Source organism: Phasianus colchicus, chromosome 16 (genome assembly GCF_987193195.1).
Source record: "Phasianus colchicus chromosome 16, bPhaCol1.hap1.1, whole genome shotgun sequence".
Classification (NCBI taxonomy): Eukaryota; Metazoa; Chordata; class Aves; order Galliformes; family Phasianidae; genus Phasianus; species Phasianus colchicus.
In genome coordinates this window covers 15,110,406-15,128,085 of record NC_143451.1, presented here as the reverse complement: position 1 = coordinate 15,128,085, position 17,680 = coordinate 15,110,406, and the positions used below count along the sequence as shown (strand labels likewise).

The window sequence follows — 17,680 nt, the reverse complement described above, 5'->3', positions numbered from 1 at the left end:
ATCTTGAGACCTGCAGGAGTGTTTTGTGAAGCTGGCACAACTTTGATCATACAGATGATGCAGTTTATTTATGATATGAGATGAAATAACACGTGTAACATGTGAGAAATGTATGGCTTGTGTCCTTCACAGCTTTCACACATTTCTCTGTTACAAAACGAACTTCTGCTTCCCTTTAAAACATGTGAAATGTCAACACCTTGAGCTTTCCTTGGATTTAATTATGTAAGTAATTCAGAACTGCAAGAGGCAGACTTTTGAGAGTAGATGTTCTTGCCAAGTGTAACTGAATGGAAGCAGGTGTCCAAACTCATCTTCAGAAAACAGGATTTGGCCTCGAAATGCTTCCAGAAGCTTCTTGAAAGTGAAAGTCCTGTGTTGTGCAGCAGCACCTGGAGGATGGAGGTGGGATTTGGGTTCACCTTCACTCAGTGTGTGCTGTGCCAGCAGTCTGCCATCACTGGAAGGGCTGCAGTCCTCCTCGGTGTTCTGGCAGATGGGCAGCTGAGGCAGGTCAGTGCTCACTGCATTTCCCCCTTTTGTCTCCAAGGGGGAAATTCTGGAATATCTGAGTGCGGTGTGATTGAGATTTGGTGTCAGGGGATGCATTTCTTCGTGGGTTGATGCTCTTGAGAACTTGACTAAATGAATTCCTTCCTCATAAGGTTTCTCTGATGTTTCCAGTTTTTCTCCTCTGGATGCGTGGTATTTGTAGCATGAAAGGAATAGGATTGCTAAATAATTTAAATGCTTTCAGATATCAATTAAAACAAGCGTTCAGAATCAGCTAATGTGTGGACATCCCTCATGAAGAAATGATAAATTAGGCAGTGAGTGACAGAGGTGCAAATGCAGCCATGAATTTGCACTGCAGTAATTACTTTTTTTTTTAATATCAGATAGTATGTGATTAAATACCTGTGAGAAAATTAAATTTATGTGATGAATGGGTGTAGGATGAAGGTTAAGCTGTTGTGAGAGCTGATACTGAGATGATTGTAGGAAAATATTACTTTGCTTAATTTATTTTGTTTCAAGAGATTTCACTGGGTAAATTTAGATGGCTTTTTTTTTTTTTTCTAAAGTAGTTATCTTATTTGGTTGATTAACAATGAATACAACTGCTATCTGCCAAGAGGTAGCTTAGAGAATACTACATTGGTTTTATTGTACTACGGGTAATTAAATTCCATTAAAGTTTGTGGGCCTTTTCTTGGGATTGTTGAAGTTTAGCAGAATGTCTGCTGCCTTTAGCAGGATTGAGACTGCTGCCATCTCTTGTTTGTTCCTTTCATTAACCTGAGGATTGCAATGTCACTATAAAAAAAACATTTTTAACCTAAGTAACTTCTCCAAGCTGGGGTTCCTGGGGGAATCTCTTAACAATGATAGGTTCAGAGATGCGTGGAGCCCGAATTTAGGCAGTGACCTTTTTGCAAGCATTCAGGAAGGAAATTTATGGCACCTTTGTGTACTTTATAAAACAACTGGGTTGTTTGTTTCTTGCTACCTGGTGGTAGCAATTCTGTTCCGACGATCAGCAGTTGGATATAACATTTCTGTTAATAGCTGAAGCATGTGGCTTTTGGTTGTCCTTTCTTTTTCTGCTTTGGTAAGTATTGGCTAATGGTTATTCGTGCAATTAATGGACAGGTCCCCAGGCAGCATAGCTGCTGCTTTGCTTGATGAGTTAAAGGTGAACTGATCAGATGGATCTTGGCCAGTTTACTGTACAATCTTTTAGGATGATTTATATTGTTTGCTGTTTTCTAGGCAGCACAGCAGATAATTGAACTTCAAGAAGCAGCCCAAATAAACGCAGGACTGCAGCCGACTAATCTAGGGAGGAACAACAGCTTGCATGATATGAAGACAGTTGTAAAGACGTGGAGGAACAGGTTACCTATTGTGTCAGATGATTTATCCCACTGGAGCAGCATTTTCATGTGGAGACAGCATCATTACCAGGGTAAAACTGCCTGGTCCAGCATGCCTTCATCATGTAATTTTCCAGACAACACATTGTTTGAAATAAGTTCTTTGTATTCTTTTTATTTCAATATGCAGTAGTTTTGTTGGCTTGGGCAAGGTTGTTTTTATTTAGTTTCCATTCAAGCGTTCCATTGAGTTGTAATTTCATATGTACTGTTGTGTGAGTTTTTGCTGTATGTAGGGTTTCATTTACAATGACAATATTTCATGTTTTGTCTCTAGCCATTGTAACTGCATATGAGAACAGTTCTCAGCATGATCCCAGTTCCAATAACGCGATGCTGGGAGTTCATGCTTCTGCATCAGCAATTATCCAGTATGGAAAGATAGCTCGAAAACAAGGGCTGGTCAACGTAGCTTTGGATATCCTGAGTCGTATTCATACAATTCCAACTGTGCCCATCGTGGACTGCTTCCAGAAGATTCGCCAGCAAGTTAAATGTTACCTTCAGCTGGCAGGAGTTATGGGCAAAAACGAATGCATGCAGGTACAGCAGCTTTTTCTCTGATGTTGTTATTAGAACTTGGAAGGTTATGAGGATTTAAATAAGTAGCCTGTGTACAGGACAGGATCTGTTTCCTTGTCATGTTATACCGTGCCTAGTGTTAAGTAACGCTGTAAGGGACAAAAGCAGTCATTGTCCTCTTTGACCCGTGAATGTTCTAAAAGTTAAACTAAGAAATATAAAGTGGAAATAGGTATTTTGAAATCTTGCAAAGTGGCTAAATGGAAGGGACTTTGAAAATACGTTATTTGCAAAAGGACAGTGCAGTTGTAAGGCATGTTAGGATTTTTGTGTGGCTTGCTCGTAAGTGATGTTTGCTGGCATACTGAAGTGAAAATGAGTTAAAAAGAAGGGAAAAACAATGTGATTGTGGGCAGAAAACTCTGATGCATAATTATAAGGTAGGCAAACTTAAAGATGGAAAAGATAACTGATCACCTGATGAGTGTTGTCTGTTGTATGTTTTGTGTGGACCAATAGAAACTTAAAGTTATTGTCAGTCTAGACTATTTTTAAATGAAAAATAAGTGGGAAATAACCAAAATGTTAGAAATCCAAGCTATTTCAAGGGGACATTTTGGCTGGTTTTTATGATGTTTTCATTTTAATAGAAGTGTCCATTTTAAAAGGCTTTTTTTCACTTACACTTACTTAACAGGGTCTTGAAGTTATTGAATCGACCAATCTGAAGTACTTCACCAAGGAGATGACTGCTGAGTTCTATGCATTGAAGGGAATGTTCTTGGCACAGATTAACAAGTAAGTATGCTGGCTGGAGGTGGTGTTAGCACACATCTGAGAAAAGTATTTCAGCACAGTATTTGATCAGGAAAGTTTTTCCTATGTTTATCCCATCTTTATTTCTTTTTTTTTTTCCTGTTTTGTGGTTCACTGTATGTGTCTGTTAAGGGAAAGGAAAACATGTGATGGCGTAGTTCAGAGTCCATAGAAATATCTGCTGTGTGGTTCAAAATGAAAATGTTACATGAACTCATTGAAGGTGGGACTGAAAAGATTGGTGTTCTGTGTCCTGGAGATGACTTGCTTTACAAAAACGTAACACGGAAGTGTAAGCTTTACTTTCACAGTATCAGCTTTCCAATGTTTTCACTGTAATGCTGGCAGGCATCTTACTGTATTGAGGAGGGTCTCTCTAATTCCACAGATGAATATTTCAGCAGTCAAATTTTATTGGGCAATACTAAAAAACAGCCCTTCAGATTTCAGCATTTTTTTGTGTATATGGTATTTAATGGCATATTGCTAAATGTTACATATAGATGGAATCATTCTTTTACTACTGCATTGCAGACACTTTCAAAATGAAGTCCATCAGCTTCTAAGCTGTACACTGCAACCCCATGTAGCAACTAAAGTCAGGAAATAATGAGTATCTTCTTTGGGTACAAGAGAGAAATTTAAATACGTACAATGTAGTTACTTAATGGAAAGTGCATTTATGGCTTTTTTATGGCCATAAATGAACATAGGTTCAGTTGAGGTGTAAAGGGAAGAAAGCCTGCCTTTCGTCTACCCCACTTTAAAAGAAATAAATAAACAAAATTCATGCAGTTGAACTAAAAGACAGCAGAAACTGTACCTACATCTTTCTTCAGGATAGAACGGATAAGGGATTCTGTTTAAAATATGTATCTTAACCTTGCAAAACAACCCAAACGTGCATTTTCAAGCACTGCAGCTGGAGTTGGGATGCTGGGAAGGTTAATCTTGAGAAGATGGGCAGTCTTGATGCTGAGAATGCGTGACTGCTGCTGACCTGTGTGCCAATACACTGCAAGCTGGAGGTCACCTCTGGTGCTGCCCACCTGCTGAGTAAGGTGGGAGAGAGCATTTTTAAAAAGTCATTTCAGGTGTCAAGAATGATGGATAGTAGAGAAGTAGAAAAGAAGATCTGCTGAAAAGTCCTGGTTTTAGGAAAGGGATGTAGTCATATGAAGTCATTTATCAGGCTGCTGCCTTGCTACGAGGCTTCCAACCTTCAGCATAAGGTGCAGAAAGCTTCTAAAAGAAAGCAGTGTATTTGTGTAACATAGCAATGAGTGTGTATTTGACTGACCAAGTTAATTCCTTTTTATCATTTTGTCTCGATAGCTAATCATTTTAATTCACTGCAATCCTACAAGCTAATATTTTGATATAAAAAATACAGACAAGCATTACTTTACTTTTTGTACTGCTTCTTACTATGCCTATTCTAGAAGAGAGAAGATTCCTATTAAATAGGAATCCTGAAATGCTTTAGAAGTTTCTTTGTTTCAGTTGTACATGTGAGTTTTCTCATTCTTTAGCCTTATGCTTGAAATACTGCCTAAGTTTGAGGGCTGTGTGCATATTGGGGTGAAATATGCCAAATCTTGAAATGGAAATGTGAAGGAACACGGAGAGGACTTCCCAATTACCAAATTTTGCTGTCATGTTTTTTGTGAGTCCAAGAATTGTATGATTAGATTTCTTTTGTTGTGTTTTTTTTTTCCCCCCAACTTCTTAACTTTTTAGCTCTGGGAGTGAGGAGCTGACTTGTTCCAGGTAACATCAACTGGAGATTGGGTGGGAGAACAGTTAAGCCAAATGGAGTCCACCAAAAGATATCTAATGCCATATCTTCTCAATTTTACTTTTTCTCACTCCTTACTTCTGGTGTTTTTGTGCAATCATTTATTATTCATTTCTTCCCCAGAGTCTTATTCTGTTGCTTGTGTTGCAGTTGCAGTGCACTGGAACTTTTGGTTTTTCAGGGAGTATCTGGGGATCTGAAACATTTGCATAATTGTTTCCATTATGAACCATTCGCTTTCATAGCTGCTGAAATAAAAGAAAGCTAAGAGAAAGCAATCATAAGCCCTTACTGGAGAACTTAGTGGAAAAATTCCATTCGACGTTACGAACATAATTGAGTACCCTATCAGAAATCTGTTCCATGATTTAGTGATTTTTTGTTATTGTGAAACTCACATTCATTCTTGTCACAATGCAGGTCTGAAGAAGCAAACAAAGCTTTTTCTGCAGCTGTACAGATGCACGATGTCCTAGTGAAGGCATGGGCAATGTGGGGTGATTACCTGGAGAATATCTTTGTGAAAGAACGTCAGCTTCATCTGGGTGTGTCTGCCATTACTTGCTATCTGCATGCGTGTCGTCACCAGAACGAGAGCAAATCAAGAAAATATTTAGCGAAGGTAAGGTCCTGATGTTTGAACATTCATGTGCCCAAGTTGGTGTAATTGGAGAAATACCAGGTGCTGATTAAAAGCTTTACTTGAGACTGAAATTGTATGCATGGTTGCTGTACAGTCATTGCATGGAAGTCGTCATGGATTTTTTTTCTTCATTAGGATATATATACATATATATATATATTTTAGGGTGTGGAACCTCTTTCTTTGTGGGGAGCAGGAGGGAAGGGGACAAGTAACATCCTTGCTTGTATAACTGTTAATGATTTTCAAGTTAATGTAAGACTTCCCGTGTCCTTCTGCTGTATAATTTAGTCAGATACCTTGCCATGTCAAAGCCTTAGAGTTAACAGCACTTTTTTTTTTCCAATTTTGCATTTCAGCTCTATTCAAATACCTCTTCCAGCTACTTAGCTGGGATTAGTTTTGAAGGCGTTGCCCTTCTGACTCCATCAGGGATGGAAACTGTGGATTACTACTGGTACAATGTCAGCTGTCATTAGTTTAATCTTTGTTCTCCTGAGCGACCTTCTGAAAAAATTAGTGCTTTGTTTTCAGAATGTTTTGTATTACTTTTTTTCAGTTTAGTTCATTAGACAAACACAGTTATTAGATTTGTGCTCTCCTGCTAAATGTTGTATTGTTGAGTCCACAAATGCAGCTTCAGTAATTTGTGAGTGCTTAGGACAAGCAGGCAGTGCTTGATATGTTTCCATTTAAATTTGGTGGTAAAAAAAAGTATTGTTAGGGTTAGCCAGAAAAAGAAACATTCAGGTTAACATATCTGAAGATCACACTTACAGGCAGTATGAAATATGCCTCAATTTCCACCCCAGCCCCCTCACTGCACCCACTGAATATACGTGTGTTTATTTTTACATCCTTTTAATCTTATTTCTGGCAGAAAATTGTCGTTCACTGTATGTGTCTGTCATACACTGGCCAGGTATGGCAGATATAAATTCCTGTGTCCAAGTAGGCTTTGACAGATAAATGGACTTCAGTATCGTGTCAGTAATTATCTGGATGTTGTTTTTTTGTCTCTGCATAATCCAATGGATGTGTTGAATTTGTTCAAACCCTGAGATGTCTGCTTGAAACCCTGTTTCAGGTTCTGTGGCTGCTGAGTTTTGATGATGATAAGAACACACTGGCAGACGCGGTGGACAAGTACTGTATTGGTGTCCCACCCATCCAGTGGTTGGCCTGGATCCCACAGCTGCTGACATGCTTGGTTGGCTCCGAGGGCAAACTCCTCCTGAACCTCATCAGTCAGGTAGCTATAGAAGATGAACACTAATTCCTTATTGTCTGTAATCTTTGTTTTCAAGATGAGATATATAAGAATTTTTAAAAGCAAATTAGGAAAGTTTAAAAAGCGTTATTTCTTGCAACTGTTAATTTAATAAATGCTAATTTCTCCCTAGAAGCAGAATAATTTTAAGTTCAAAGTGAGCAGTGCTTAATGAGACTAAACCTAGTGTAATTGTATGCCATATTTGCTTAACATGTTTTAGATTTCCCTCTGGAAGTCTCCTTATTACATTTTTGTGAACAGAATAGTGCACGTTTAGGAATGTATAGTTAAATGTTTGTCGTGTTAATAGCAGAGAGAAAAAATTGCTAGCTCTAGTGAGTAAGTAGTGAGTAAAGGACAGACGTTTTTAGCTTCTTATTTTTCTTGGACTTGATTTAAAAGTTAACGCTGTCACCGTCAGAAATCTTCACAGAGGTGCTGTAAATTTACACTCAAAACTTAGTATGTCAGGTGACTGGAGAAGTAAGGGTAGTGTTTCAGGAGTTAGGTAAAGCACCTGACTTCCTCGGTTTGTACCTCTAAAAAGACAAAGGAGCTTTGATTAATCTTACCTTGGGATTTTAAGATTTTATTGCCCTCTGCTCTAAAACAGGATCGGAACAGAACAGTGCCTGTATCGCAGCGTAAAGGTGGCTTACAGCATGCCTTTACACTAAGGGAGATTATTTTTAGATACTGTTTTGTTATTACTTAGTGTTTTCAGGGATGGTAACTGCTCACAGTTTAGTTGAAGCTCTCTTTTTAGCACTCTCAGAACCTGGAAGTGCCACTGCAAAACTTGTCAGGCTTGCCATGCCCATTTGGAGGGGAGAAAAACCCATGATTTAATGCAGTTGTGGCTGGAGGAGTTTCTGGCCGTGTCTTAAGATGTGCTCCATTGTAGGCAGTACTTAGATACATCATTTCTTTCCTTTAATAGAAAAGATTTATAGATTTCAGAGGAGGCGCTGGATGTTAATATCTCCTTCACTTTTTTTTTTTATTATTGTTTTATCATGGGAGCTAACATCTTTTTTTGGTGAAATTGGTATCCCCTTACATTAAATGCTGCAATTAGCCGGAGTAAAGTTACTCTCTAATGGGCTTTCTTATCACTTACTATGGAGCTCATTGGGAATTGTGGCCTAATTTAAAGACTAACTGGTGTCATTATGTCTGTTTTTCTTCCATTATGTACGTGAGTAAGATCAGTGAGCTGGCCCAGGTACACTGGCATTATGCTATTTTCAGATTTATTGAACAGTACTATCTGGAAGCACTAATTAGGTAATGTCTTAACAGTGTGCAGAAGGAGTCACCATTTCATCCTCTTTGGTTTTCTGTTACTGGAATGATCTTCAATTTCCTAGTTTTCCATAAGCCGTTACTTGAAACAAGGAATGGATTATTACTGAATTGCACTCATTTACACAGGGAATCTGCATGTGTTGGTCTGATGTGTAGTCAGTATTCCTTAAGTGAGAAACATGTGTATGTACATCTCCAAATAGGTGGGACGAGTCTATCCCCAAGCTGTCTACTTCCCTATCAGAACCCTCTATTTGACCTTGAAGATAGAGCAGCGGGAGCGCTACAAAAGCGGTGAGTCTGATATGGATGAAATTGTTTGAATTCTTGAACTTGTCATTATTCTTAGCTTTCCCTGATTTTCCTGGGAAGATAGCTGCTCTAGGAAACATAGCAACTTCTCGAGGCCAAGGAAAGAATTTCCAGTGAACTTTAATGCAGTTCTTTTCTATGGCATCAAGTCTACAGAAGCTTCAAGTATTGATATGTCTTGAATAACATGCTCACCAAGAAGAGTTCAATCTTCATTATTATGTAACTGTAATTATTCAAAATTATGCACTCTTTACTGGATTTTAGGTAGAAAAGTCTTGCACTTCAAATATGGAAGAGCAGTAAAAATGCTTCATTTTCCTTTGTTCCTCCTTCGGAGGAGGAAGGTGATACATTCACATGCTATAATACTTTACTGCATTCGTGTCCAGCAAGAGAAATTTTTGTGCCAGATTCTTGCTATCACCACTTATGTGTTTAGTGGTAGCTGATAACATATCTTCCTCTCATTTCTGCCACGAACTACTGCTCTGGTGAGTTACATGGGGTTTCTGATCACTGGGAGATGATGAAGTTTCAAGTAGCAGGACATCATGTGATAAACCAAAACTCTGTGCAGTGGAGTTGGAACACAGGAGATAAATTTTTCTAATGGGTAACACTGTACAGCAGTGTGTGTTGTTGGCATCAGTTGTATTTATTCCTGCTGCTGAGCAAGAGATCTCACCAAAAAAGGAAGGTGGCCAAAATAAACAGAGTTTACTTAATTTGCTCCTGCATGAAATATTGTCCATTATTTCAAGAGTTTGATTTGGCAGCATAAAACCCAGCACTGTGTGATTTTGAGGGGAGTTCATATTGCTCATACAGCTTTGAGATGTCCATAGTGCTGAACAGCACTGCGAGCAGTTTTCTTTCTTAACTGACAAATTTTCTGAAACTCAGTGGGTAATCCAAGAAACAAAACCATTTATTTCATGCAAACACGTTTCAAGTTTATAAAGAGTAAAGTCTTCCTTGAATTTTTGTATTGATTTTACTTTTCCGCTTTCCAGATTCTGGGCAGCAACAGCCAAGTTCAGTTGGAAATCAGTCTCACTCTGCCTCAGATCCTGGGCCAATCAGAGCCACAGCACCAATGTGGAGATGCAGTCGAATTATGCACATGCAGCGAGAATTACACCCAACTCTTTTGTCTTCTCTGGAAGGCATTGTAGATCAGATGGTCTGGTTCAGAGAGAATTGGCATGAAGAGGTATTTGGCTTTTATACTGTTTCATATGTATGTATCCTCTAGGGAAAACTTAGCTGCAAAATATTTCTCTAGGATTACTTCTGAGCAGTAAAACATGGCTTCCTTTTGATTAGAAAACTGATGTATTCCTAGAACTGACTGCTCTGATTGGAGTTTTTAGAGCTTAGTTATTTATGGAAGCAATATATGAGTTTCCCAAAGATTGACGAATGCCTCTAGCATTAGGATTTAAGCTGTTGCTTGTACTAACTGAAACATGATGCTCTTATACTAAATTTCACAGATACCAGTTTCCTTCTTGATCTGGTAGTCTGTGACAGGTGGTATGTCCAAATTTGATCTAGAAAACAGATAGACTTGCTATTCCATTTCTCTCATTTGCCTCTCGAAGTGGCACATGCAGTTCTATCTACCTGGCAGAGACTTAATAGTGTTTCCATATACCAAATCAGAAGACCTAATAGTCCTGACTTTTTGTCTTTGTTATCATTTTTGTTTTCTTTAGGTTCTTAGACAACTGCAGCAGGGCTTGGCGAAGTGCTATTCGGTTGCCTTTGAGAAAAGCGGAGCTGTTTCAGATGCCAAAATCACTCCCCATACGCTAAACTTCGTCAAGAAGTTAGTGAGCACTTTTGGAGTAGGACTTGAGAACGTATCCAATGTGTCCACCATGTTTTCCAGTGCAGCCTCAGAGTCGTTAGCCAGGAGAGCGCAGGCGACAGCTCAAGATCCTGTCTTCCAGAAGCTAAAAGGGCAATTCACAACAGGTAATTTTTAAAAAACCTTCATCTCCTGGGAAATTTTCCCCACAAAGCTCAACTCTGAAAGCATTCTGCCTTTTTATTCTTCCTGCCATTTGGCACAACCTGGAGTAGCTTGTGTTATCTTTGTTGCTCCATACGTTGTCAGATGAAAACCAGACCACAACATAGAGAATGAGGATATTATTGTGTTTGTATTACCTAAACCTGTGGTCAAATCATATACGTGTTTAAAGATAAATTAGATTACTTCACTGCAGTTTTTTTGCAATTTGGATCAGACTGCCTGCTTTAGATGAAGGCAGTAATGATGACTGTTTTATGTTGAATGCTAGAATGTAATGCAGTTATCACTGCAGGACTCCCAGTTCACAATATTGTGTAGAATCTTTCAAAACAATTGACTTCTGATGAGTAAGATTGTTCCGGTGTTTTGGATAACTAGATTATGAAAAAAACAATTACAAAAACTCACATCATTGTTAGGTAAATTGAATCAATAACTTTAATCAGCTCTAATAAAAAAGGCACTTGAGAGAAGCAGCTTTTTGCTTTATCAGTGGTCTTACATGTTTGATGAGTATCTGAAGTTGATTTAAAATTCGAAGAGAAGTCTGTGTACAGCAGGGTGCAGTGATGCATTTGCTGAGAAGAGTGAAGGCCACGTGGCTGTGAATTAAGAATTCAAAGTTATTAGTTGCCCATAACTGGACAGATAGAATTCCTGTGCAGACCTGGGCTTTTATATTTTTCTGAATTTGCTTTTCAACTTACCCTGCTGGGATTCTGACTCAGATGATTCTGGCATGAGTTAGAACTCAGTTTTGGCTTCACAGTGATTTAAAAATCACAGCCTTTCTGCATCAAGCTGGTGCCTCTGCAGATGTGAATCTTGTGTTGCGTTCTTTTTAGAATTCTCAGTTACATGAAGCTCCTTTAACACAAAATTGTTTGAGGTCCACATTGTTGCAGAGAGTTTACAGAGTTTGACGAGTAGATTTCCAGTGACTTTTTGTTGTTGTTTTTCTTCTTTTTTTTTTCCCCCAAGCATTTACTGCTAACGTTGAGAACACAGGTGAATGGATGGGAATCTTGTAGAGCAGCTCAGTTGTAGATATGACCTACATATCTCGAGCACATGATACACTGCATGGTGTCCTTTTTGAGGCACAACAGTTGCATGACAGCAGATAATGAAAGTCCTGAACCATATGATTAGATTTTTAATGGATGAAGGCTGCTGGGAAAGGAAGTGAAAGCAGAACCATTTTGTGAATCTTTGACTGAAGCTTACAGGGAAATGAAATATGTTAAATAAAAGTTTAGACTTCTTTCTGGTTTTTTAGTAATGGTTTATATGTCTGCACTACAGTAAGAATCTAGCTTAGCTGCTTTTCCTTGCTATCCATGTTGGTCTTAGGGTGCTTCTGAGTTACTTCAGGTCTTTTGTACTTTGCTTTCATGTCTTTCCTTTAAGACACGAGTGCTGGGGGGGTCTGTGCTTTCAGGAGTTTTACAGCTGAAGGCTGAGTTCAGCAGTAGGTTCATGTCTGCGAAACCTGAAGGATTCCTTCAGAATGTTTGTAATAAACAAACAAAAAGCCCTTAAAAATGTTTAATTGCTGTTCAGTTACATTTTTATTTTTTTAAAAAGTAATAATAAAATTGAATAGGTGGGATTTTTGGTTTTTATGTGCTGTTTGCATATCTTTATTGCGTGTAAATAGCATGTAAAGTTTTCAGCTGTGCTTTCCAGGCACAACTTTTACAAAGAATGATGTGGAACAACATACAGAAAAACAAAGGCCTGAACATAAAAACAATTGCAAGTGATTGAATGATTGAATGCAAAGCACTTCCTTAGTAAGCCTGAGTTTAACAGTAAGTAACTACTCTATGGGTTTTTTGTTTTTGTTTTTCAAAATTTCACGTTTCATTTTTCAGGTAAAATTAAACATGAATGTCTGCAGGATTAATATACTTATTGCCCTTTGTGCTGGGTTTGATTTTATTCGATCTGTTAAATTGGTTTATTTCATAAATGGACCATGGGACAGTGGATGAAACTGAACAGATCGATACGTTTATACAGTTCTACAATTTAATTCATTATGTAGAAAATGAAAGTAAGTTTTTGATTAGGTTTGCGATAGCAATGGAAAGTACATAACTAAATGAATGCAACTGATTATCCCACACAATGCTCCAAAAGCTGTTTGAATGTAATGAGAAACCATCTGTAAATCATGCCTGCTGCGTCCATTTGTCACACTGCAAATTCGGGGTTTGTGTTGGTGATTCTCAGTAGTGCCAGTGTTTAGATGGTGGACAGATGATACAGAGGTTGCCTTCCATCTCACAGGTATCCGTGCTGAGCAGCTGCCTAGGAGAAAAATGATGTCTGTGGTTATTTCTGAATGGATGTTGGTGGCTGTGTTGCAGACACGTGCAGCTCTGTGTGGTTGTGTCATCTTCTCCAGTGCTGTCAGAGCTGCACCTTAACCCTGTTAGGAGCTGTCAGGGGCTCTCTCACCATTTCATGTAGTTGAAAGATTTTGCCAGAATCCAACTGGACAGCTGGAGTTCTCCTAGGCCATCTTTTTCCATCCCAACATCATGCATTTTAAAACCAAGTTTGACTGTGATATTTTTTTCTTTCTGGAGCTTCAAATTCATAGCTCTTTGAGCGTCTGTTCTTTGTTCCTTCGATCCTTCTCTGCAAACCTTTGGCATCAAAGAGCACAAAAAAAAGGGCACAGAGAGAGAAACGTTCCCCTTGAGAGCACTCAGCAGCGAAGGAGGAGAGAAACGGCCCCAGCTGTTCAGTCGAGGGCAGATGAGAGTTCAGAGGTTGGACCCCTGCTTCTTTCTGCTGCCCTCTCGCCAGTCAAGCTGTGTACAGGTGGAAAACTGAAAGGTCCCTTAAGAGGCAGGGTAGTGTTGTTGGGAGTTGTGGCACCTAGCAGAGTTCTCTGCTGTGAATGGAAGCTGCAATCAGAAGGAAGCTGCTTGAAGTCCTCAATCACTGCAGAGTGTGGGGCAAAGGGAGGTGGAACATTTCTTCTATTAGCTGTCATCTTTTTCAAGTGTTAGCATTACTTGGAGGTGCTCACCCCGGCCTCTTTCTGCTGAGAAAGCCTAGCACTGCTCAGGTACCCGTTCCTTTATTTCTCCTGTAATTTTTAGGTATTGGGACAGTATGCAGAAAATGCAAATGAAGAGACTGGGGTTAGCATCTCATTGGACCTCAGTCTGGTCTTCCCTGTCTTGGTTTTCTGGAGCTGACTTATTCCTCTTTCCTAACTGTCACCGAGTTTTTTCTTGTTTTTGCTGCTGTCCTGAAGTTCTTGGGAGATTAAAAAGAACCCTTCAGAAAGCACAAAGTGATTTTATAGTGAAAAATAATAGACAGCTCTTGCTTTTGGACAATGCTTGGATCTTCATCACCATCACATGTTCAAGGGATTGAACTTCTCCAGAGTTCAGCTTATATCTCAGGGCCATGGAGGCCATCCTGGCTCTTTGGATGATGCCCCTTGGCTCGTGGGCTTTCTGAAGCAGAACCCTGTCACGTCTCTGGCATAAGAACCTCTCAAGTCTTACAAATGAGCTATTGCTGATGCTAAAGAGCATTAATTAACTGTTACCTAAGACCTGCCTGTATAGCAGAAGGGTGTGTGTGTATGTGTGTGTGTATATATACATATGTATTATATATATATATGTACCTATATGTGTGTGTGTGTGTGTGTGTGTATACATATATAAAATCATCTTTTTTTTTTTTTTTTTTTAATTCAAGTGAAGGAATTAAACTTTCTGTTCTTTTCCCACCTGCTGTGGGAAACAAAATAACAAAATCCTAGAATGGGCATTTTAACAAACTGGACCTATTCTTATGCTGAACTGAATGTCTTATTTATTACTCATTTAATTAACATAATTATTGTTATTTGATTATTATTTTGTTCTTACTAACTTAAAGAAATCTATAATACTGATGCATGTTTTTACTGCTTTGCTGGTACCTTTAAGCAGATTAGCACAAACTGGCTGCAGTTTGGGATACTTCTCTGTGCTCTGTGGGGTCAGGAGCTGGATGGCCCCGTGCTGCTGCTGCCATGCAGTGCTGTGCTCGCGGTGCTCACTAGAGGGTAGCCTGGGATTCCTATGAGCGCGGTGCTGCGCCTTGCAACGCATGCACTGCCCTACCGGGTAGAAAAAGACAAGGGAGGGTTACTGAATACTCCTAATTTTTGTCATCCGTACGTAAGGAGCTGCATCTTTCATCTTTTTTCTTACACAGGTGGAATGGTTTTTGTGCTGCTGGTTGTTGCTGTTTGGGGCTGTAAGGCTCTGAGGGAAAACTGTTGGCACTTCTGTATTGTGGGTATGTGGGAAAGGGTGCAGGGCTGCATGTTCCTGGGGATTTTGTGCCACAGAGTGGTTTGTCTTCTTACAGACTGTATTTAGTCTGTCAGCATTGTGATACTGCAGTCTGAACAACAGTTTCTTTTGTTAACATGGTATGTTCTCTGGAGAATTCCAGATTGTTTATTTATTTACTTTAACTGCTTGCTGCGTTCTGAATCTAGCAAAGCAGTGTTTGGAAGCTGACCTCTGCGTAGGCACAGACAGTGCTGTGTACTGCAGGGATTTCAGTCAGAGAAGTGCCCATGTGCTGCCCTGCAGAAGGTCTGCCACTACTCAGTGGCTGCAGGAGGCACTGCTGCACTGGGAGCTGTTATGGGGGGCTGAGCCTGGGCTCCTTGCATGATGTCCTGTTGCTTAGGCTGTCACATCTCTTCTGGCACTCGGCATCCAAGTGAGGAGAGAAGGCTGGATTTTCTTGCAGCTCACAATAGGATAACAGTAACAGCAATTTCACTTCTTGTCCTGAAGTTGTTCACAGATTCTGCATTGTATCCTCAGTTCAGGTTCCTCCATTCTTCTTCAAAGTAGAAGGGCTCCACTAATATTAAATAAATAAATCACTTTTAATGAAACAGGCAGAAAACTGAAGTGCTAGACTCTAAATTATTAAACTTACTTTTCTTCTTCTGCTGAGTGATTGGATCTACTCCTGTGGTTCATTATGGCATTCTCTGTCAGTCCCTCTGGTTGCTCTCTGGACAATTAAACATAATACCGGTATTTAAAATGTCCACTGTGTATTTTTGTTCTCATGGCTGTAAAACAGGAAACTCTTGAAGCTCGTGGTTTACTAATTAATAGCAAATAACTTGGAACTGTAGAGGATTGGTAGTAGGAAGTAGTAGATTCTGATAAGTTTAAGCTGAATATAATGTTAGAATTGCATAGAAGTGAAATATTCAACATTCTCTTTCAAAGGAAGTACAGCTGTCTTCCATGTGTTTGTCACACCGCTGAGTTGTATGACTTGTTCTCCTCCAGCACCTCTGTGTAGTGTTGTTGCTGTTGTGTGGTTCCATACCGTTCAGGCTTTGACTCTTCCACGTCTCTCCTGTGTTTGTCTGAACCTGCCAGTGGCACTGTGTGCCTGGGTTCCATGGGGAGCTGTGTCTCTGTGACAGCCTTCATTGGCAGCGTGCCTTCCCTTTCATGTGCCAGCTGCTGACTTTATGAGGTAGTATTCCATCGAACTGCAGTATTCATGACCAATGTGGTGCTTTACAAACCTGTTTTCTTCATCACAGGTGTATATGCAGAATGGGGGACTGCTTAAAGTATTTTGCTTGAGGTCAAGTGGCTGAAAAAATCTCATCTAAAGCACAAACTTCTAACATGTGGTTGTTAAATGCGCTATATGGAATCCAAAATGCTAAGGATCTATGTGTATTTTTTCTTTTAGACTTCGACTTCAGTGTGCCGGGGTCAATGAAACTTCATAATCTTATCTCCAAACTGAAGAAGTGGATCAAAATTCTGGAGGCAAAAACTAAACAGCTTCCCAAGTTTTTCCTCATAGAGGAGAAGTGCCGCTTTCTAAGCAATTTTTCAGCTCAAACTGCTGAAGTAGAGATACCTGGAGAATTCCTTATGCCAAAGCCAACACATTACTACATCAAGATAGCCAGGTAAACTCTAGTGGGGAAGGAGTAGTTGCAATTCTGCAAACGGAGAAGAAAGTGGAAATGTTCTCCCATCCGTGCTGCAAAAAGTAGCTACTGTGTGTATTTCATGCATTGAAATAATGTATACAGAGTCATGCTTTGTTGTACCAGCCCAAGTTGCTCCTTTATCCTCCTTTGGTGATGTCGCATTGCCTCACTGCACAGCTCGATTGCTATATGACAGTTATGTTGGGTTTGTTTAATGTTGATGTTATTTGAGAGTGTTTCTACTGTTGTGGTCCACAGAGGGACAACTCTTCAAAGCAGAGATCAGGATCTCCTCTAATGATTAGTTTTGCTTAAGAACTGTTTTTCTAATAGAAATAAACAAAAACGCTTGAAATTTTTGACTATCAGATAGAAACCTTGTGTTAACTGGATAATAAAATTGTAAACAATTGTTCATAATATAGTTTCACAGTTGCACTGTATTATTCCTTTGTTTGTTTTCTGGTTTTTAAATTGTTATCTGATATCAGAGGAGATGAGCTCCAGGACTTTAATCTCTCTTTCCTCCTGGTAGGTTTATGCCCCGAGTGGAGATAGTTCAGAAACACAACACTGCAGCCAGGAGGCTCTATATCCGAGGCCACAATGGAAAGATTTACCCCTACCTGGTAATGAACGATGCTTGCCTGACAGAGTCCCGCAGAGAAGAGCGTGTCTTACAACTGCTTCGCCTTTTGAACCCCTGTTTAGAGAAGAGGAAGGAAACTACAAAAAGACATCTGTTTTTTACAGGTACTGGAAAGAGGGATTCTATCCTTTTTTTTCTTTTCTTTTTTTAATATACACTCAGATACTGTTACTGCTAATCTTCAATATGAAGTTTTTGGATATTTAGAAGACTCATCTAAGTGGTGAGTATTTTCTGGCATTGTAACTCCTCGGTGAAGAAGTAAAGTTGATGTATGTGATGTAGGGTGCTCTTAGAAGACATAATGCACATCTTTCATGGAATTAAGCTCACTAGTAAGTAACAAGCATGTGAGGCAGAGA

The 17,680-nt window shown here is 39.4% G+C and overlaps 1 protein-coding gene and 1 long non-coding RNA gene across 6 annotated transcripts in view; one reads left to right on the top strand and one right to left on the bottom strand.

The window, feature by feature from the left end:
• Positions 1–17,680, top strand: part of TRRAP (transformation/transcription domain associated protein) — a 75,460-nt gene that overhangs the window by 49,472 nt on the left and 8,308 nt on the right. For 3 of the 5 annotated variants that reach the window (XM_031606866.2, XM_031606864.2, XM_031606865.2), the window contains exons 58-67: positions 1,774–2,002; positions 2,215–2,480; positions 3,157–3,257; positions 5,494–5,695; positions 6,804–6,968; positions 8,501–8,591; positions 9,626–9,825; positions 10,331–10,592; positions 16,420–16,645; positions 17,205–17,422. In XM_031606866.2, the coding sequence (XP_031462726.2) occupies positions 1,774–2,002; positions 2,215–2,480; positions 3,157–3,257; positions 5,494–5,695; positions 6,804–6,968; positions 8,501–8,591; positions 9,626–9,825; positions 10,331–10,592; positions 16,420–16,645; positions 17,205–17,422 (1,960 nt within the window). The remainder of the gene's footprint in view (positions 1–1,773; positions 2,003–2,214; positions 2,481–3,156; positions 3,258–5,493; positions 5,696–6,803; positions 6,969–8,500; positions 8,592–9,625; positions 9,826–10,330; positions 10,593–16,419; positions 16,646–17,204; positions 17,423–17,680) is intronic. The other 2 variants (XM_031606868.2, XM_031606867.2) reach the window with 1 other exon arrangement.
• On the bottom strand, positions 15,360–16,127 carry LOC149915784 (uncharacterized). The gene is made up of 3 exons (XR_016471771.1): positions 16,042–16,127; positions 15,637–15,714; positions 15,360–15,558 (listed from the first exon to the last, which is right to left on the bottom strand). It is a non-coding gene; the product is annotated as an uncharacterized LOC149915784 (long non-coding RNA).